This window comes from Sceloporus undulatus, chromosome 2 (assembly GCF_019175285.1).
Source record: "Sceloporus undulatus isolate JIND9_A2432 ecotype Alabama chromosome 2, SceUnd_v1.1, whole genome shotgun sequence".
NCBI lineage: Eukaryota > Metazoa > Chordata > Lepidosauria > Squamata > Phrynosomatidae > Sceloporus > Sceloporus undulatus.
The window spans coordinates 227,607,967-227,630,694 of record NC_056523.1 but is presented as its reverse complement, the minus strand read 5'-3'; the positions used below and the strand labels follow the sequence as shown (position 1 = coordinate 227,630,694).

The 22,728-nt window shown below is 42.4% G+C and overlaps 1 protein-coding gene across 1 annotated transcript; it reads left to right on the top strand.

Moving 5' to 3' along the window:
* Positions 1–395: 395 nt before the first annotated feature.
* LOC121921207 (tetraspanin-1-like) lies at positions 396–21,067 on the top strand. The gene is made up of 8 exons (XM_042448926.1): positions 396–557; positions 4,610–4,676; positions 7,379–7,585; positions 12,386–12,460; positions 13,724–13,831; positions 15,797–15,931; positions 16,876–16,959; positions 20,013–21,067. The coding sequence occupies exons 2-8, from the start codon at positions 4,620–4,622 to the stop codon at positions 20,067–20,069; spliced, it is 723 nt and encodes a 240-aa protein (XP_042304860.1). The 5' UTR covers positions 396–557; positions 4,610–4,619; the 3' UTR covers positions 20,070–21,067.
* Positions 21,068–22,728: the final 1,661 nt, after the last annotated feature.

Sequence of the window (22,728 nt, the reverse complement as noted above, 5' to 3'; positions counted from 1 at the left end):
TCTGAGTGTTGGACTATGACTTTGGAGAGCAGAGCTTGATCCTCAGCCATAAAATCCATTGGGCAAGTCACATTCTCTCAGCCTAAGGGAAAGGGAATGGCAAACTTCCTCTGTACCAATCTTGCCAAGAAAACCCCATGATAGGTTTGCCTTAGGATGTCCATAACTCAGACATGATTTGAAGGCACACAACACACACACAACCCCACTTAGCACAGGCAAAATCCCAGTTCTCAGCTCTGCTGACCAAAAGTACCAATGTGTTACCTGGCTTAAGGTTAAATTTGCTCCTCCGGCTCTAGAATTAAAGGGTTAAAGAGCTGTCTGCTCTCCAGAGACCTCTGTGCATTCTCCTCCTTCTTTCCAGGCTGGGAGTGGAGTAGATGGAGGGGAGAAACGGAATCTCAGAGCAACCAGGTGTAGGGCAGGGAAAGTACGGCTCCAGGTAGCACATTTATAGATGCTATATGTCACTAGCTGCCCACAATCTGGAAACCAGGAGCAGAGAAAGTGCTCTGGGTACTGAGAAACACTGCACATCTGATAACCTGCAAAAGGTAAGCAAGAGCCCTTTATGTTAGAGCATCTATTTCACCTGGATATAATTGTGCTGAGTACAATAAATTACGAGGCCTAAATACCCCAAACCCAGTCTAATCTTGGAAGCTAAGCATGGTCATCTCTGGTTAGCATATGTATGGGAGACTGCCAATGAATACCAGTTGCTGTCCTCTATATTTCAGAGGAAGGAACTTGCAAAACCACCCTGAGTATTATTCCTTGCCTAAGAAACCCAAATGAAATTAATAGGTTCACCATAAACCAACAGGCGACTTGAAGGCACATGCACAAACAACATTGTACTTTAATAATTTTTCCATTATTATTTTTTTTACTTTTCAAACTTTTTAGAAAAGCAAATACTCGATTATGGATAGCATAAATTGAATAAAATAATTAATCATCAAGTCTGGAAAGAGATCCTCTTTTGTTTCAGTTAGAATTGGAATTTGTCCCAATCTTGTTGACCTGGGCAACAATCAAGAAGATACAGGATTTGTGTTGAGTTGTTTTGTTTTGTTTTGGCACTGTACTTAACAGGTTTTGGCACAATTAGTTATGAATTTAGCAATGCCTCTCTATCTTAGGAGACCCTTCCAGCAGCATGCAATGCCATTTCCACAGTGCCAGTCAGAGAGCCAGGCACAGTGGGCTGGGGGATTCTGGGAGCTGTAGAGTCAGGCCTGTTACAGACTGCCAAAATAAAACTGCTTCGGGTCTCTTTGGAGGTATGCTATTTAAATGATACATGGGTCCTAAGAGTCCGGAGGTCGCGCTAAAGCCACACTCCATTCCTAAGCACTGGAGTGCAGCTTTGGTGCAGCTTCCGGATTCTTAGGATGCATGCATCATTTAAACAGCATGCCTCCAAAGAGACCTGAAGCAGCTTTATTTTGGCAGTCTGTAACAGGCCTTTGACAGATTCTGTAAAGAATGCAAGAAAGACACACAGCAGTGGCCTCAGGTGGAAGAGATCCCTCACCTGTGAGAAAGCAAGATCAGACAATTCTGAGAAAAGAACAGCTGCTGTGGATGCTGCTAAGCAACAGCATTTGCTCATCCCTGGCAGCCAAGGCAAACAAAATCCAAGCTGATCAACAAAAGAGTGCCAGCAAAATGGCCCAGTGGAGCAACCAAAGGACAGCTACATCGTCATCACCTGCTAGTCAATAGCAAGCTCTTCCTCCTCCTCCTTCCCCCCAACCATTGTCCAAGGTGACCCCCCACAACAACAGAAGAGTTGATGGGAATCTAACTGGACCCCATTGGTCTTCTCCCCATCTAGGAGGCAAATCCGGGAGGAATCTGGGCTTTAGCCTGCCCTGTAGGCAGCACTCTTTGAATCCAGTGGGACATTAAAAAACAAACAAAACCAAAAGGAGGCAAAACATTTTGTTGAATCCAGATTCATATACATGAATACTTGCAGCATTTGGACCTTTTAAAATACTGTAGATGGAGAAAAAAAATAAATTGACTCCACAGAGACACATACAGAACATTTTGAGTCAATGGAAATATTAGCAGCAGCTTCATTTATATACGGCTTCATACTGAACAAAGCAGCTTCTAAGCAGTTTACAACTGTAAGCTAATTGTCCCCAGCAATCTGGGTACTCATTTTAGCGACCTCAGAAGGATGAAGCCTGAGTCGAGCTTGAGCCCTTTCACTGGTATTGAACAGGCAACCTTATGGTTTTGAGTGAGTGGCTGCAGTATAGGCATTCCATAGAATCATAGAGTTGGAAGAGACCGCATGGGCCATCCATTCCAACCCCCTGCCATGCAGGAAATCTCAATCAAAGCATCCCTGACAGATGGCCATCCAGCCTCTCTTTAAAGACCTCTAAGGAAGGAGACTCCATGTACATGCATGCACACACACACCTACATCTGTCTGATTGTAAAATAAAGAGACAGCACTTTTGACAAGTTCGTTCTGCATCCCCAAATAATGCAGTTGATCACAAATACATATTGATTTGGGTTATACATAAATAGATATAATTTATTCTAATAAATATAATAAATAGATATACAAATAAGTGAGAGCTGTAGTGGAGTAGTGGTTGGAATGTTGGACTATGACTCGAGACTGAGGCTCGATTACCATCTTGTCCATAAAACCCACTAGGGGACCCTGGGCAAGTCACACTCTCTCAGCCTCAGGGGAAGGCAATGGCAAACCTTCTCTGAACAAATCTTGCCAAGAAAACTGCATGATAGTGTCACCTCAGGGTCACCATACATTGGAAATTACTTGAAGACACACAACAACAACATATACAAATAAACAAATATTTATTGATAACAAACACAAAGAGACATCCAAAAAATTCATAGTGAAAAGTGTTGCAAATGCTGAGCTCTCTAAAGTGTTGCAGATGCTGAGCTCTCTAAAGTGTTGCAAATGCTGAGCTCTCTATAAAGCATTTAGTTTGCTTTATTGCATAGTGGTGGATGCTAAGCTAAATGCCTGCCTCTAAAAAGTCTGATGTCTTAAGCAGGAGCGGAGAAGCTATGACTCTCCAGTTCTTTGCGGACTCCATCTTCCATCAGCTCCAAGCAGCACAGGCAGGGATCATAGGAAATGTAGTCAAAAGACAAAGGAGGGAAGGTTTCACTTGTTCCCCATCCCTGTCCTTAGGGAAGGATGTTGCACAGCTGCTGCTTCACTGCAAGCTGTTGTTTAAGGAGTTTATCACACAGGAGGAATTTCTCTTAATTTCGAATGAAAAGAAAGTGGGGCCAGAACGCATTCACATGAATTCACTAGTTCAGCGAATTTAGATGAATTCGAATTGCATTCGAACTGACTCCCCATTGCCCGAAAATAGCTTGCCATTGCCTGAAATTACATGTGGCAGTCTATCACACAATAACGTGAAATCCCATGATTGTGTTTGGACTGACCTCCCATTGCTCGAATTTGCGTGTGGCAGTCTATCACGCAATAACGTTAAACCCCATGATTGCGTTTGGATTGCCATTGGATTATACTTCCAATTTCCCTTGTTTGATAAACTCCTCTGTAAGTCTGGAGCAAAAAGAAAGGAACAGTAGTTGTTCTGTTCTCTCAGGGACTCCACAGCTAAGGAAAACATTAAGTGGGAAAGAAGTATGGAGGCACTTGTTAGTTTCTAATAGAAATGAGGTCCACATCCTTTTAAACCCTGAAGCAATTGCTAAAATTACACCAAAGCTAGATGTTCAGTCACACAAAGTCATCCTCATTTTGCAGATCTCCTTTATTTAAAGGTGCCCCTCTCAGGCTGGGGAATTCTGGGATTTTCTGATCTATCAAATATGTCTGCAGGAATTTCTCAGAGGGAGGATGCAAAGCTGCATAGTGGTCTGTGAGTGTAATGTACACACATGGTGTGTGCAGCTACAACACACCTGTGTATTTTGTTTGTGTGCATTTGATAGTACTAATGCAGAAAGCGAGACAAATAAAAAAAAATGTGATAAGAGGAACATTAAAAATGAAGACTTAAAACCTAAAAGCAACCAAAAGCTGAGTTTGACACAATGCTAGTTTCCAAATCCAAACTGGACTTGCCACTTCAATTTCATACACATTGATCAGTTCCCAATGCCTTTGTTCACTAACTACCATAAAACTGGACTTGCTACTTCATTTCTATACCCAAAGGATTTTGAATCTGAATTGACATTCTCACATATCAATGGCATATGTATGTCTATCCCTGGCTTCCACTCCACTAAATGCATCTGAGGAAGTAGACTGAAGTCTAGGAAAGCTCATGCTGCCAACTTCTTTCTTTCAGTTAGTCTCAAAGGTGCTACAGCATCTCTCTGTATAACGAATGATTCTACAGACTAACACGGCTATAGCTTTAAAGTCAAGATGGGCCATGCCACTGTATAATAGAAGTACTTGCTGCTACAAGAATGTCTCCCAGCAAACCTGCCTGACCTTTGCAGTTGTCTGCCTCCCTGTGATTTTAATTTTTACCCAGATGACCATTTGCGGTCAGTGGCTAAGTGTGGAATTTCCTTTCCCACCCCTTCATCCTTTCTCCAGGTACAGCAAGATGAGTTGCTACTCTTTCCTGAGGATGATGATGTTTGTGGTCAATGGTGTGATATTTGTAAGTATTCAAGATGGGTGGCGGTAACTCATGATAATGGGGAGACAAAGCAGTGGGTGGGATGAGCATTGGAACAAATTCAAACACTGTGAGATAAAGATAGGGTGACCAGATGACCTCCTTTTCCGGGACATGTCCTCTATTTCAACCTTATGTCCAGAAGGAATTTCAAACTATCCTCCATTTTGAGCATGACTAAGAAGCCAGAATTTACATTTATATTATGTTTTTAGTTTTTAATTTCATAACGTCCTACATTTTTATTGAACATTCGACATTTTGTGGTGCCTTGTCCTCCTTTGCGGATAGGGCATCTGCAGGGACGTAGCCAGGATTTTAGGAAGGGGGGGGGTCCAGACTAAGTGCCACCATTATAATGGGGCTTGGGCACGGTGGCGCAGCAGCACACATCATTCATTTTTCTAATGGAAGGGGGGGGTCCGGACCCCAAGAACCCCCCCCCCTTGACTATGTCCCTGGCATCTGGTCACCCTGGATAAGGAGGGAGAGAATCAAAGAGGTTCTGAGGCTTTTCTGTGAAAACATTCAAAGTGGAATGTTTCCCTCCTAAAGCTATATGGTTTTAGGGAAAATAAAAGGTTGCAAAGGAAAGCCCTATACCAGTGGTTCCCAACCTGTGGGTCAGGACCCCTTTGGGGGTCGAACGACCCTTTCATAGGGGTCGCCTAAGTCCATCAGAAAACACATATTTGCATATAGCAATGAAAATAATTTTATGGCTTGGGGTCACCACACAACATGAGGAACTATAACAAAGGGTCGTGCCATTAGGAAGGTTGAGAACCACTGCCCTATACTGTATTTTTCTTGTTATGTGTTAGTATTCACGGAGGGGAATTTGAGATGGGAGGCAGTGTTCAATATCACACACACCCTCCAATTCTTCCTTGCAAAGCTGGGAGTTGTAGTAGCTTGCCCAAGATCTGCCTATAACTAATTTATTATACTGAGAACTGAACTACAATATGTTTGCCAATAAATATAATGTCAGGCTGGGGAGGTTGCATGATGGGGAAAGATCAGTCATCAAAAGAGGAATGCTTAATCCTCTGCTTTTCCCCCCTGTGAGTTTGCCTCACTGTCCCACCACCCTAGTCTTTTTGGAGCCCAGCTGGATGTGCAAGTGGGGGTTGTAGTAGCTTGCACATCCAGCTTACATCCAATTGTAGTACCTTGCACATCTACTTTCACATCCAGATGGGCTCCAAGATTGAAGCAAACCCAGAAAGAATATCCCAGGGGGGGGAGCAGAGATTAAGCACCTCTATCTTGGTAACTGAACTCTCTCAACCATGCCTGGCATCATATTTATTGGCAAACATATAGTAGTTCGGTTGTCAGTATAATAAGCTAGTTATAGGCAGAGCCTGGGCAAGTTAATATAACCCCCAGGATTCCCTTGCCAACATGGAATTCTGGGAGCTGTTGTACAAAAACAACAACAATTTTTTCTGAAACTCAGGTTATAACAAATTATCATCTCCTATAATAGGAATAATATACCCATAGACCAAATGTGAGTCCTAAGGCATTTTGGTGGCTGTTTGATCCACCCAACCTGTCCTCTCAGTTTTGGGAAGGCATCAAATAATAGAATGGCTTGGAGCATTTATTCCCTTCTAGAGGAACAAATAGGATCTTAATTTAGTATAGAGGTGGTGGGGGTTTAAAAAATTGGAGGTGAACTTCTGGTTGCTTCTAGATATTATTTGTTATATGAAACGCTTTTTGAGGACAGTCAAGATGACTAATCGAGGGCAGTTATAATTCGCACACCATGTGAAGAGATGACTCACTGGAACAAACCATATGCTATGAATGTAGAGGAATGTAGAAAGAGAGAAGAAGATGGAGGCATGGCCCTGAGCTGCAGGACCTGAGCAGGCCAGTTTAAGGACAGAGGGGGCTTGGAGGTGTCTCATTCATGGAGCAGACATGGAGACAATGGATGCAAACTGCAGGAAAAGAGATTCCACCTCAACATAGGAGGAACTTCCTGACAGTAAGGGCTGTCCGACACGCAGGGAACAAAACTCCCTCGGAGTGTAGTGGAGCCTCCTTCTTTGGAGATCTTTAAGCAGAGGTGGATGGCTATCTGTCAGGTATGCTTTGATTGGGATTTCCTGCATGGCAGGGGTGGACTGGATGGCCCTTGTGGTCTCTTCCAACACTATGATTCTATGATTCTATGAAAAAGCGGAATATAAATAAACTGTTTATTATTATTGTGTTGTTGTTGTTTCTTTTCCCTGAGATCCAGTATAGTATAGTGATTTGAGCTTTAGACTACAACTCTGGAGACCATTTTGAATGCCCACTCAGGCATGGAACCAAGTGGGTAACTTTAGACAATTCACCACACTCTTGGCCTCAGAGGAAGGTGAAAGCAAACCTTCTGAACAAATTCTGCCAAGAAACTTTGTGATAGGCTCTTAGGGTCACCATTGTTGGAAACCACTTGATGACACAAAAAAGATATTTTGTTTTGCAAAGTGTGATGTGACTGGAAGTGTGATGTGACTGGTAGTAAACAAGAAACAATTCTGTGTGTGGAGCAGGGAGCTAGGAAGCTCTATAATTGCATACAAACCTGCACAACCCCCAGATTTTAATGCTGAATCAGGGCTTTCATACTAGGAGCATGGCATTCTGACTCCACTTTTTCTCCCTTGTCCATCCAGTTGGGGGTCTGGTTTGCTGTGGGTGTTGGCATCTGGGTGAAGGTGGATAGCACACATCTTCGTGAAGGTCCTGGGAGAAGCAACTCCACACCTGATGCAGTGCTCAACGTGGGCTACCTTTGTATTGCAGTTGGCACCTTCCTCCTCATTGTGGGCTTTATGGGATGCTGGGGGATCTGTCAAGAAAGCAAGTGCATGCTTTTGGTGGTAATGTCCAAAACAAAGGAAGATTTCACCTGTATCTGGCCCGGCTCAGACATTCTCACCTTTTCCCCAAACTGGGATTTTAAGTGCCTTACTTTTTACAATTAAAAAACATACAAAAGATGGCTTTAAAACAGATCAAAAGCACTGGATGCCCTAGCCAGAGATGTGGTCCTGTGGGGTCCTCCAGACATTGTTGGATTGCAGCTTTTATCATCCCAGACTGTTGGGCTAAAATGATTGGAGCTTCAGTCCAACAGTATCTGGGGGGGGGGCACCTGATCCCTACTGCATCTCTAGTCTCCAAGTAGTGCTCCCAGCTATTTCTATGTCCATTCTCTTTGGATGGGTTGAGATGTGTTGGTTCTAAGTATGTGTGGGTCTTGGGTGTGAAGGCTGCCTTATTGCCAGTCGGGTTTTTCCAACAATAATGCATTTGACATAAGCATTGAGATGAAAGACATCAAAGAGCAAAGGCAGGAGGAAGGAAATAAAAGGTAGAAATGTTGGGTGGGCCTATGCTGAGCTGTTCTGATTTACCAGTCCTTAGCACGTTCAGACTGCCCATTTGGGGCGGCCTGCAACGGCCTTTCCCGCCAGATTGGGGCCTCAGCTCCACAATGGCAGCCTCTGAGGCCCCGATCCGCTGCTTTCCAGGCTGCGGGGAAGCGGCAAAAGGTTCAAGCCCCAGGACAACCCGGCGCTCGGCCCCTTTCTCTTTTGCGTTGCTGGCAGCCGCGTGTAGAGGCTGCGCCAGCGATGCAGATCCTGGAAGGAGCTCCGAAACGAGAGCTCCTTCCTGCACCGCCAAAAGAGCGCCCCAGGCGCTCTCGCACAGCCTGACTATGTCACTTCCGCACCGCCTCGTTTAGAGGCGGTTGCGGTCGTGACGTAGTCATGGCGGCCCCCGTGTGGAACGGGCGCCGCCCATTTTGTACATCCTGGGGACGTACTAGGGTTAGGTGCGTGCGTAGGCACGCACTTTCCCTAACCCTAGTACGTCAGGACACCCTACGCCAGTGCGAACAGGCCCTTGGCTTCAGATTGTCCTGTACACAGGATAGCCATAATCTGAAAGTGAACCTGTTCCTTCTTTATTCCATTGTTTACATCACCTTACCCAGAATGCACTGATGCAGCCAGCTCTGCCCAGTCCCCCAATTGCTCTTTGGAGAATAATTTGGCCTTCTTGAAATTATCAGGTCCTACAGGTGCTTTCCTTAATCCCTGAAAAAGCACATTGACAGAATTTGTGTGAGTACCACTTCAGAGAAAGCTGTTGTTATAATTGCCCAATAGTGAGCTATTTTGCTGTCCATGAAGTATATGCACACGACAAACTGGTTCCTTCTTGTCTGTAAAGCTCCCCTTTGGACTACACATTCTAACCTCATCTGGCATCCACCATTTATAGGATTCTGGGACTGTAGCCCAAAAAGAACTTTTCCAATTCTTTCTCTTAATGCCTTCTATCAAGCATTATTGTTGGAAGAATCACAGATCACATTTTCTATAGTGCTTCACAGGAAACTAAAATAAAATCTTCCGCTTGTGATGCAAACGTGGCATGGCTTGACCCAATTTGTCCAGGTGGGAAAAGCCCGTGGGTGGATGGCTTTTAGCCTGTGCAGAAAAAGAGGCCATTCAGACTCCTTTACCCGGTTCAGAAACCGGATTAACCACAGGTAGTTCATATTGCCCCAGTTCTTCCACAAGCGAAATCTAGGTTTTCACACCCATTCAGGGGCAATGCCCCTTGGCGCTGGTCTTTTGAAAGCGGGTCCTGGCAAATATGAACTTCGTTCCGGTCATGATCGGATCAAGTTCAGGGGGGGATTAGGGTAGGGGAGGGCAGAGGGAAAAACATGCCTCCCTCTCGCAGGCAGATTTCTCTTTCTCTCTCTCTCTCTCTCTCTCTCTCTCTTGTATTTTTATTTTTGACCGACTATGCAAATGCTTTTTTTAACACGGGTGAGACATATAGATAGAATGTGTGTGTTGTGCTACATTTCCCTTCATTTGCTTGCTTCCGGCCCATGGAACACTCACTTTGCAAGAGGCTTTTTTAAACACATTTTTTTAACACATTTTAACAATTATTTGGGGGGGGAGTAATATGTAAATGCTACAATGCGAATGTTCAACTGTTTGCCTTTCAATTGGCAAATTGATCTTTTGCTACATATGTATATGTGTGCATTCTGGGGTTGCACGGAGGGAAAACAAAGCAAAAGGATGGCATTCTGGGGTGAGGAATTATTATTATTATTATTATTATTATTATTATTATTGGAACAGGATGGCATGGCATGGGGGGAAGGGCTGTAGCATTTGGCTGGAAGCAAAGGAGAAGCTAAAGGCTGGGAGGCTGTGGAAACCCATGACTTTAGGGGAGGCAGGAGGCTTGCATCCGAGGGAGATGCAAGAGCTTTGGCACTGAGCTTGAAGCGAAGGGAAGAGGTTCCAAAGAGGAGGAAATGCTGGGCTGGAAGCAAAGGGGAAGCCAGAGGCTGGCATTCAGAGCGAAGGCTGCGGAAACCCCTGACTTTGGGGAAGTCACACTCTCAGCCTCAGGGTAAAGGCATTGACAAATCTCCTCGGAACCAATCTTGTCAAGAAAACCCCAGGATGGGGTCGTTTTAGGATTGCTATAATCTGTAATGACCCAAATACCCACAACACACACACACACACACACACACACACACACCTGGAGGTTTTTAAATTTGACAAGTTGACAGAATATGCGCACACTGCCGCCAGTATTTTTTTTAAAAGGAGGGGGAAAAGTACCCATTCCATTGGCCAATGGCTGTAGGATACATCACCTCTGACGAAAGCGGAAGTGAATTTGATATTGACAGCAAAGGAGGCTTCATTTTAAACCAGTACCACAAATGTGAACTTCAGAGGGATAAATTACCCTGATCAAGGTAAAGGGTAGTGAGCACTTGTTTCCAGGGAGATTCGAGATGGGGGGACCCGGATCTGCCCAGTTCCATCCAGGGCAAATGGGCGAGTGGGAATGGGGCCAAAGTCTTAGGCTGTATCTGTACTGCAGAACTAATGCCATTTGATACCACTTTAACTGTCGTTGCTTAATGCTATGGAATTCTAGGATTTGTACTTTTGTGAGATATTTAGCCTTCTCTGTCAGAGTGCTCTCGTGCAACAACAAACTACAAATTCCAGGATTCCATAGGATGGAGCCATGACAGTTAAACCAATGTCAAACTACATTAATTCTTCAGTGTGGCTGCAGCCTTAGAGAAGTTGCTGAGAAGAGTCTTTGTTGTAATGTTTGCAGCACAGCCATTCCTGGATCCTGGATTGGTGAGGAATATCTTGGCATGGAATAATCCACTCCAAGCTTACTATTGTGTATCTGGGAAGGCTAGAACAGTTGGCTAGATGCCTTGGTCAGGGAAGGAGCTACAGAGAAATAAAGCCTGCAACTTTTAAATTTCAAAAGAGCCTACAGTCTTGCTTCCGGTAACATTAGCCTCCCAACACAACATTTGCCAGGACATTTGAGGGGGGGCCTGCTCAGTCTTTGAACATAATTGCTTTTAATAAAGGTGTTACTATCAGCCATCCTATTCCATGTGGGCATTAATCCAAGTGATTAAATGCAGTCTGCAAATAGAATGGAAATGTGGTGCTATTGAATGTTACAATTGAATTTGGCTTACTCTAGAAGGTGGGGAGAATGGCACCATGATGAGAACAAGCTCCCAGACAAAGGCTTTGAAACCTTATGGTTACTATGATATTTGCATATTTGATCATTTTGTGTATGAGAAAAAATCAGTTCCAATATATTGTATATGCTCATGTATAAGTCTAGAAAATTAGGTTAAAAAATCGACCCCAAAAAACGTAAGTCGACTTATCCACAGGTCAGTGTAAGTACTATACTTTAAGTCACACACACACACACACCTTCCCTGGTGAAAGACAAGGGTTTAATCTGCCCTGGTAGGACTGACCCCTTTCTACTCTGTCATCCATCCATCCTTTAGTATCAGCACGAACGTCTTCTGAAACTTTGTAAGTTCTTTGGCACTGTTTTCCTTTGCCTCGTCCTTTACATCCTTCATTACATGCCTCTACATTTTACCGTTGACTTATCCATGGGTCATATCAAAATCCATAATTTTGGCCCCCAAACCTGCCCTCCATTTATACATGTGGTCAACTTATAGTTGAGTATGTATAGTAATATACAGCTATCCTTGATACTCTGTAGTATAGTTGGCACTCCATGTTGGTGGGGGCTTGGTTCTGAACCCCCTCGTGGATACTAAAAAAGTGGGATCTCAAGTCCCATTATTCTCAATGGACTCCAATGTGTCCATGCTGGCACAGCCAAATGTATGCCCCACCATCAACGATGATGGGATGAAGCAATTTGTGGATGCTCCAATCCGTGGATGGATAGCCCATTGAAACAGAGGGTTGACTGTAAACTATTACTTAGTAACTTAGGTATGGGTCTCTTTCATGCTACACAGTTATAGTACTATGATTCTACTATAACTTCCACAGCAACATCCTATGGTATCCTGGGATTGGTAGTTCAGGAAGAAGACCAAACTCCAAATCCCAGGATTCCATGCAGGATGTTGCCATGACAGCTAAAGCAGAATTGTGCTATATGTGTGCTATATATGTGTGTGTAGTAGACCCTAGAGATTCATCTCCCCATAACTGTTCCCATTCCCAAACGACAGCTGCCATTTCTGAACTGTGACTATTGTTGGTTGTGGACACACAGGCTTATCTCTCCATTTCTCTTTCCAGTTCTTTGTGCTTACACTGATCCTTTTCATAGTGGAAGTGGCAGGCGCTGTTGTGGTGTTGGCTTTTTCCTCTGTGGTAAGTCAGTACTAGTCTCTGGGAACTGTCTGTGGCTTCTGCAATCCAGGTTTTGCAGCAAGGAGGATCCTGACAAGAAACACAAGTTGAGTTGTTTAGATGTAGGAAGCAACACCACTTAATTGGCACAGTTTTTGAGTCTTGTGTTCCACCTGAAAGACTGCAGAGATGCAGTCACCTTAGTAAGAAAGAGTCCCTCGTCACTACATGGTAGCAAAAGCTATGGAGCAGAGCTTTGAAAGGTTATTTTAAGTGTTTGCAATTCTCAAAATTCTTCAGCCAGCATGAACACCTAGTTTTGTTGGCTGGGGGATTTGAGAATTTGCAGTCCAAAGAGTAACTTTCTCAAGCTTTTTGAGGAAGACTTGGAAATGGAGGGCCATAGGTTGGGCATTGAAAACATATAATCTCCCTGATCCAAATTCAAATAATGCTATATATGATAAGATGCTCATCTCCCTTGTCTCCCTTCCGTCCAGTGTTAAACCACCACTGTTGATCCTTATCTTGTTTTGTTCTAGACCCACTTTTTTGTGTGTGGAGGTGTCTTGATTACTCACATTTATGCCTTTCCAACCCATCTCTCCTTGTGGTTTATGCTCTCTATAAAGTCTTTCAGCCCCATTGCATCTCAACCCTCTTTCATTCAATTTTCTTTTCATCATTCTAGTTTTCACAGCATCTTTGTCTCTAGTACAGCACTCAGTTCTTTCTGCCTTAGGCCCTGTGGAACAGTTTCCTCCATTCCATGTTGACTTCCACTCCAAAGTTGTTTCCTTCCGTATTCCATTATTCCTTTATCTTCAGCAGTGATTTCCAAACTTTGATCCTTCAGATGTTTTGGACTTCAACTCACAGAATTCCTTACTATTGGCCAAGCTGGCTGGGGCTTCTAGGAGTTGAAGTCTAAAACACCTGGAGGACCAAAGTTTAGGAACCACTAATCTACAGCATTTAGTATGTTTGGTGAACATCCTTCGATGCAACCATGGTTCAACCTGCAACAGAGAAGGCCAGGGCAGTCTCACAAACGATAAGCAGGCAGCAGCTTTAACCTATTATATGAAACAAATGGGGGAATCATGCAGCCCTCCAGATGTTACTGGACTACAGGTCCCAACATTTCTCACCATGCTAGCTAGAGCTGATGAGACTTCCAATCCAACATATGTGAAACGGCATGATTCACACCCTTGATATGAAAGGTGGGTGGGAAGAGAAGTCTTGTTAAGAGTTACTCATTTATCTGTTTCCTGAATGCAGGCAGATATATTTGTTGAGCACTTGAAGAAATGGGCCATGAAGTCTTTGAAAGAGGACTATGAAAGGCAAGAGGACCTCACAGCCATCTGGAATACAACAATGAAAGAGGTGATTGGATTAGTAAAATCCACTGTTTCACTACATTGAAACTCATGCTTTCCCAGCAGGTGTTTTAAAAGAGTCGCAAAACTCATGGGCCCCTGTCCTTACCTTAGCATGATGTATATGTGGAGGTGCTGGTGCTTCACTGGTCTCCTAATTTCCATGGTCAGTCATCTGGACAGTTACTTATGTATCTGGCTTCCTGATTTCATTAGGACAAGAAACATGTAATTGTGCGGTGGGTTGCTGAAGGTTGGTTTGGAATCTATGGGTAGATTTCATGGTGATTTGCAGGAATCAGAAAATGATTCATGACTTCAGAAGCTATAGAAGGCCCCCCCGCTATTTAAAGACCTACATTCTTTGATGTCCTGTGTTTGGCAGTAGTGACAAGAGTACTGAAAAGCAAGTTGAAAAGCAGAAAACAATGAGGAGACAAGCTTCACATGCTCTGACATGGTCAACTATTTATTCAGTATTTTTAAAAATGCCCAACGCAAAACACATTGAAGCACTATGACATGAATGGGCTGAGTTATCATCTGGAGAGATTGCATGAGATGTCCCTGTGTCTCATCTAAGACCTATTATTGGTTATGCCTTTGCAAGATCTATCAGAGCCAATTGTGTATGTGTGTGTGCGCGTGAATGTGCGCACGCACGCATGCACATGCTATAGATTCTGTTCTCTTTATATTATATGGCCCTGTGTTTTGGAGAGTATTTTCAACTGCAACAATTTCTTTTGAAGGGTATGTATATTTTTAATTTGAAAAATATGTATCTCTATGTTTTTATGGGTTATAATTAATTTAGTGTTGTCCTGTCATTTTAATACTTATAACAAATGTGTATTTGTGTTAGTTTCTAGCCCCCGAAAAAGACTTTTCCTCACTGAGTCCAAAATCTGTTGGGTATTTTAAAAATACTGAATAAACAGTTGACTTTCTCAAAGCACATGGAACTTGTCTCCTCACTGTTTTCTGTCCTACATTTGGCAATAGGCTTACTGGGTTACTTCGGAAGGAGTTATATCTATTCCTCATAAAGTGATTATGATTGGCATTCCTTTCTTTCCTTCCTTCTCTATATCTTGGTGGTGGCTGCTGTCATCTATCCGCAAAGTTTTGTGCCAAAAGAAATAGCTTTAAATGTTTGAAGGGGCCAAATATTATTTTGTTAGTTTCGCTGCCACATATTAAGGTGTCCTGGGAATTGTTTTGTGAGGCATTTAGCCTTCTCTGTCAGGGAGCTCTGGTACCTAAGAAACTAGAAATCCCAGGATTCCATAGCATGGATCCATAGCTGGTAAAGTGGTGTCACACTGGATTATTTCTGCACTGTGGATGTAGCTTAATCTGCATTGTAGAAATCATCCAGTTTGGGGCCACTTTAGCAGTATCTGCAATGCCAAAATGAACCAGTTTGACAGTGCTTTAACTGCCATGGCCCAATGCTGTGAAATCCTGGAAACTGTAGTTTGTTGTCGCACCAGAGTTTGCTGACAGAGAAAGTTAAATGTCTCACAAAACTAGAATTCCCAGGATTCCATAGCACTAAACCAGGGCAGTTAAAGTGGTGTCAAACTGGATTATTTCTGCAGTGTGGTTGCAGCCTAACACGTTTCTATTTGGCACAAAGCTTCCTGGACCCCCTTCATGCCAAAAGAAATATCTTAAAAGTATTAGAAGGACTGAAAGATTATTTGTTTGGTTCAATGGTAATTTTGAGAGTTGAAATAAGTCACAATAATTTTTATTCAATTAGGATTACGTTTATTTGCAAAAGATCTGTCATATTAACATTACGGGGAGTTTCCGGGGTATTTTGACTGAATATTCCAGGTAATATTGGGGAATTCCAGGGATTTTGACAAAACATGCTGGGGAATATCTCCGAGGCTTATTGGCATCACTGCTCACTAACATAAATCTCTGTTTCCATAAAACGGTTCAACTTTTTCTTCCCTAGCTGAAGTGCTGTGGATTCAACAATTATACTGATTTCAACAGTTCCTACTTCTATCAAACTCACATGGAATATCCTTCTGTTTGCTGCCTAGATGACAAACCTTGCAAAGAATCTGAAATAGATCACCAAAAACAGGTAACCTGGCTTTAAAGGGTTCTAAAAACCCTGGTAACTGTAAAGACTTTTTAGTTTATCGCATGGGGCTTAAACCCCAGTTTAAGCCCCATGCGATAAACTTTTTTGGTATGGGTTACCTAAATAAAGAGGAAAAAGAAATACAAGCTGATAGATCTTTTTGTAGAAAGAAAATGGCCAGCTGGAATCTTATAGATCCAACAAGCATTGGCTCATCCAGAGAAGCTAGGAGGGGGGAGTCTCTGGAAGAGGTATTGAAAGTTTCAGTTCTTCTTGTTTTTATTTCACCTGCATATTGCCAGATTTTAATCCAAACTCTTTCTTAAAACATGCTAGATTTCCCTCACTTCCACTTCTCTTGTGTTCTTCCTTCTTCCTCTCCCTCTAATCATGTGTCACATCTAGATTCATGCAACAGTTCAGTAATTGATATTTACCAATTTCTGCTGTGCTTTATCTTTATCCAGGAGTTACTGTCAAAGTGCTAAAGTTATCTTTATTCAGGAGTTACAGTCAAAATGCTAGAGCAATACTGCACTAGGTAAACACTGGAATCCTTTCATATTAGTGCCGGCACGCCTTCTTCCCTCATTTGATCTCTGTCAGATCTGTGTCCCGAAAACAAAAGCTGGGTTTACTAGCAGGGGCCATCTTAGCTAGATCTGGATCATACAAGAAGACAGCCAAGTAAAGATAAATTTCATTTTGGAAAATTAGGTTTATTTAAACTGATTTGGGAAGTTGGAATGGTAAAGCTGGGAGTTCCCAGGAAATACCTGGGGATGGGATAAAATCTGTCTTAGGGAGCTGGGTATGTTTAACCTGGAGAAGGTTAAGAGCTTGTTTTCTGCTGCTCCACAGAATAGCTGTGATTAATATGGAACTACAGTAGCAAAAGAGCTATTCTTAAAACATCTTCTCGGTATTTCTTTTGTCCTTTCTAGGGTTGCTTGCATGCATTCCAGGTTTTCCTGAGTAAAAATGGGAAGATTGTAGGAGGTGTGGCTTTAGGAATTGGGGTTCTAGAGGTAAGATTACTCTTATGCATGCACTGTTGAAAACATTATGCACTTGCTGTTCTTCACAAGGAGCCTATTTGTATCTAAGGTTGTTATCACACGACTGAAATTGGAAGTATAATCCAGTGTCATCTCAAATGCAGTCATGGGTATTCACGATATTGTGTTATCAGACGCATTCCCTGGCATTGTGAACACACTCCGAACGCAATCATGCATCAATCCACACTTAAGTAAATTCGGTGAACTAGGGAATTCACAAATCCTATTCCCAGGCTACTTTGCATTCAATAGAGACATTCCTCCTGTGTGATATCGTCCTAAGCTGGCCTTTGCATGATCACCAAGGCTAGTGCCCTAGAGCCTAGAAGATATTAGAACAACCCAAAGATCTCTAGATGTGTTAGACCAGTGTTGCCCAAAGCGGTGGTCTCCAGACCACTGTTGGTTGACAAGTAATTGGATGAGGGTCTGTGGAGAGTTCTAAGAAAGAAACAGTTGCAGACAATGGGAAGAAAGATAATAATACTGTAATAATAATAATAATAATAATAATAATAATAATAATAATTATTATTATTATTATTATTATTATTATTATTATTTATAACCCCCTCTCCCTGTGTTGGATCAAGGTGGGTAATAGCATATAAAAAAGAGAAAACAATAAAATGAAAAGCACAGAAACGGTAGATAAAAGTACACTAGACTCCAGATTCCCACTCCACTCCCCCCCCCCCAAAATTAACGTTAAAAGCAATTCCCAAACAATGGGCAATAAGATCAGTCAAGAACTAATCAGTCCATAGAGAACAATTTAAGCAAGTGGAGAGGGAGATTAGGGAATCAGTTTGGGAAGGTCCGCCGCAAGAGATCCGTTTTTATTGCCTTCTTAAAGACCTCCAAAGATGTTAGTTGTTAGATCTTGTCCGGCAGATGTTGGAGGTTTTCACACAGGGAAATGTGATGGGATCGTATTGGGATTCTCCCATCACTATTGCACAATTGCACAAGAATTTTCAGATGAAATCACATGACATCATTATCCCATGAATAAAGAGGAATTCTAGCGTTGTGAAAAACGGTCCTAGCATTCCTCTTTATTTGCGGTATAATGATGCAGTTACACAACATCATCTGAAAATCTTCATATTATTGTGTGACAGTGATGGGAACATCCCACTATGCTCACGTCACTTTTCCTTATGTGAAAATCCCAATAGCTGGTTCCTCGGACATTAGAAGAAGAAGAAAAATTTGCCTGTCCACTTTAGAGAGCCTGAGAAGTACTGAGACTACCACACCCACAATCTGAAGCCAGCATTGCCAGTGGAAGCACTTCCATCTCCATTGTCTGGAGATGATGTAGCCAACGATGTCTGGAGGTGTTATGCTAGGGAAAGCTGCCCTAAAAAGGCTTGCACTTATCCCACTGACTGAGATTTATCCTTTACCTCTTTCAGAATATTGTCACACCTTTTTTTGTACGATCCATCCTCAATGCCAGTTAAGTAAATGCAAAGTCCATTTGGCTTCAGCACAAATTTACTTTTTCTCAACAAAGTGAATCTTGTTTTCTAAAGTTCCCAGAGCTTCAGAAACCAAGTCTTGTTCCATTAAATTTCCCAGTGGATTGTCAGTATTGTCTTTGCCGTGGTTGAGCTGAATTGCTAAGCCCAAATGGAGTAGACCTACTACTGGGATTCACCTCTGTAAATTCAAGTTGATTCAGTCTTTTCTTGTTGGGGCTAATTTGGGCCAATGGACCATAAAGTAGTTTCACACTTTACACTTTACAAAAATGAATCAGTTAACAAACAGATACAATTAAATTCAAAGATGGTGGACAGTCTATGTGGAGCATGAGAAAGCGATTGACAATTGAACCAATTAACAGTTTGCTGATAAACGGGCTTCCCATTTTGCAAAGATGGGGTCATTTCACTGCTCAATGATTGGTCCTGGTGTTACCGAGTATGGATTTATATAAAATTTTGGGTGCCATGCGGTCTGAAGCTATGACCCCTGACCAACGCCACAGCGATCTGCCATTAACCTAAAGGCGAGGAGATCACGTAGACAGCTGCCCTGCCACGGCATGATCTCAGAAAAAGATAGAATTAAAATCTTCCATAGGAAGTTTGGGGAGTTGCAAAACCAGATCCGCAGCGGCCAACACCAGGAAGACAATAGATGTGGCTTCCTTCTAAACAAGCCAGTGATTAGCTTAACGGCTCGGCCATCAAGGTAGCTCCTCTCCTGAAAGGTGTCAGACCTTATGTACTGTGCAACTATTGTGTAGCTTCTGGCTTAACAAAACCCAAGCAATCAGTGCCTTTGTTTAGCAAGTCCTATAGCCTGGGGATATGTTTAGCCCTATATATACCCTGAGTTTTCAGCCCTCTTTGGGCTTTTGAGCATTAAGTTGTTTGAGCCTGAGATTCCAGAGCATCCTGCTCCTCTGAAATCACTGAGCAAAGCCAAGCTCACTGTCACCGGGCCTCTAGTTAGCTTTGCCCGCCGGAACTCAGCTCTAAGATTGGGTATGTGTGTATGTAGAGATGCCCCCCACCTTCCAAGCAACCCATACATTTTGTTGGTATTTCCTAGATGTTTTTGGAAATAAGGCAACTAGGCCCGTATTAGACCATCTTTTTAGCCTAATAATAGGGATGTGCAGCTCTCTAGATGTTGGACTCTGCAGCTCTCTAGATGTTGGACTCACCACAGCTACCCATCACTAGGTAACCCAACTAGGGTTGATGGGAGTTGCCATCCAACACCATCTGGAGGGCCATCCCTCCCCGATTTAGAATTCTGTAGCAGATTTCTTCCAAGATTTCCAAGTGAGGAGAGTCATGAAAGGATAACCTCAATTGCCAGAGAAGACTTTGATCAGAGTCTCCATTGGCTATTCTGCAAGGCAACCTATTTACAAGTCTGTGGAAGTAGGTGGCAGGACATCTTAAGGAGATAGTAAAACACTGCATGACACAATCAGTTCTGTTTATTCCAGCCTGTCCTGTTTTAAATGCCATCTTTTCTGTTTTCCTGTCCCATAGTTGGCTGCCATGGTTGTCTCCATGAATCTGTATTGCAAGATTGGTACTGCCAGTTGAAGTAAAGCATTCACCACGGACACAGCTTTGGCTCTGGTTGTGTCAGCCTCTGCACTTGCCATGAAAGAGATCTGACAAGCATCCTTATTCACAGGGGAAATCAAGGAATACCCTATCAACAGAGTTATCTACGATTTTGATCCTCATTCATAATTGTCGAGACGTTACTCTGCCCTTAGTATGTTTTGTTTCCCCCAGAGGTTATCAGCACATGTACAGACATGTGCTCGCCTTAAAAGACACCTCAAACACATATCAATCTATTGTTTTGGGCTTCCTCTGTATTAAGTCATGAACAAAGCGGGGTGCATGAAGCCTCAGTTGTTTTTGTTTTGCTTTGTTTTGTTTTTCAGGGAGGGTCACAGATCACAGAAAAGCAAACAGGGGAAAAATGAGAGCACAAACATTTTTTTTTCTTTGAAAACAGTAAAAGCTGTTTTTCGATCTGAAACCAGCAACAATCCCAAGAAGCAGACTTCCAACTCCTTCTTGGTTGCTTGGCTTTCAAGTTGTGATTTTTTTACCATCAGAGTCCATAGTGAAAGTGTGAAAGGGTGACACAGTGGCTATCCGAAATTGACCACCCCTGACATGGATGATGGAAAATCCAAGGCAGTTTTTGTACCCACTTTCACTTGATTAAATTCCTATGTATTAGTGAACATTCTTGTCATCAGTACATAACTACCAAAGCTACAGGCTTTAATTAGTTTAACTAATAGTCAGCTAAAACTTTAGTCGATTAACTGGTATAGACAATTTAAATTCATGATGCCATGAGCTGCAGGGTGATTTCTTCATTTGGGAGGACTTTATTGGGTCTGGGCGAAAGGAATTATTTTAAAACATCACTCTTCTAATTATGAGTCTTTCTTAATTGAATTGAAAGTTACCAGCCCACCAATATCTCAATAAAATAGTTTTCAAGTATGAAAATGTGCTTAATTTTTCAAAGGGAAATATGGTGGAAAACACAACACTGTGCCTCCATTATTCACTTGTGCCATCTCAAACCACTCTCCTATTTTCTGGCCCCTCTTCTGCCAAATCAGTGTCCCTTGTTTTACTTTTGTGATATCCTTCTAAAATATTTGTTTTGTGTATGCGGATACAGCAATAGAGTGGTCACTCTTCCATGTTTTGTTCTCTCTTCCCAGACCTCTAAAATCAAACATGAGGGTGGAAGAAACAGATACTAATTGGAGTGCAAGGCCATTTAAATACATGAATGCCAGAGGAACAGTCTATGCATGTTTATATGGCAGCAAATCCCACTATTCTCAATGGAATTTATGGCAATGCAAGTGTTGCCATTGGTCAGGTACATTCTGGTGTGTTGAGTATTTGAGGCTGCATAGAAACTAGACAGAAAATTAGAAAGTGGCACAGATTCTTTTTCATCCTTCATGGGGTCAACTCAACTTCCATCAACTCCATTGTGCAAGTATATAGCTCTTTTTCATGCTGACTAAGGCCTGTTACAGACAGGCCAAAATAAAGCTGCTTTGAGTCACTTTGGAGGTATGGTATTTCAATGATGCATGCGTCCTAAGAGTCCAAAAGCCACACCAAAGCCATGCTCCAGTCCTAAGGAAACCTGTCCCATTTTAAAACTTTTAATAAGGTTGCATATACGTTTAGTGAGTTAAAACTTCATGTTTTAAGAATGCAGTTTTATGCAATACTGCCCCAAGGGTTTATGGTAAGTAATTCCTGCTGGGTTCAGTCCCGCATTGTTTATCACAGAATACAGCAGTTCCATTTCCAGAGCAGTTTTATTGCCAATGAACATTTTGTTTCCCTGTGTTTTGAATTTTGCTAGCATATCTTTAAGCAGGTGACCAGACATCCTCCTTTTCCAGGGCATGTCCTACACTTCAACCTTCTGCCCAGGAAGAATTTCAAAATGTCCTCCATTTTGAGCATGACTAAGAAGCATGAATTTATATCTGCTTTAGTGTTTTTTGCATTTATTTTGTAATGTCCAACATTTTTTGAATGTCCTACATTTTATAGTGCTTTGTCCTACTTTGTATTATGGTATCTGGTCACCCTGTCTTTAACGAAAAAAGAACTGAAAAGCATGTAGAAAAGCAGAAAACAAAAAGGAGCTGTAGGATGGTCAACTGTTTATTCAGTATTAAAAACACCCAACACATTTCGACCACAATGAGAAAGGCCTCCTTCAGGGGTTAGAAACAAACACCGATACACAAATATTATAAATACTCCAACACTCACTGAATTATTACATAAAAATACGCGTATTATTCATAGCAAAATTATATATACCCTTCAAAAGAACTCAATGGAGCTGTAAGCACTCCAAAATATAGGATAGTGATGGCGAACCTATGGCACGAGTGCCAGAGGTGGCACTCAGAGCCCTCTCTGTGGGCACATGTGTCGTCGCCCCAGCAGAGTTTGCCAGAGTTTGTTGGTAGAAAGCCAGAGCAACATGGCACTTTGCAATAAATAAGTGGGTTTTGAGTTGCACTTTGGGCACTCGGCCTCTAAAAGGTTCACCATCACTGATATAGGACCAGAGCCACAACAAACTACAGTCCCCAAGCCATTACAGTTAAAGTGGTGTCAAACTGGACTATTTCTGCAGTGTGGATGCAGCCAAAGTTAATTTGTAAAGTACTGGCGATTTGCA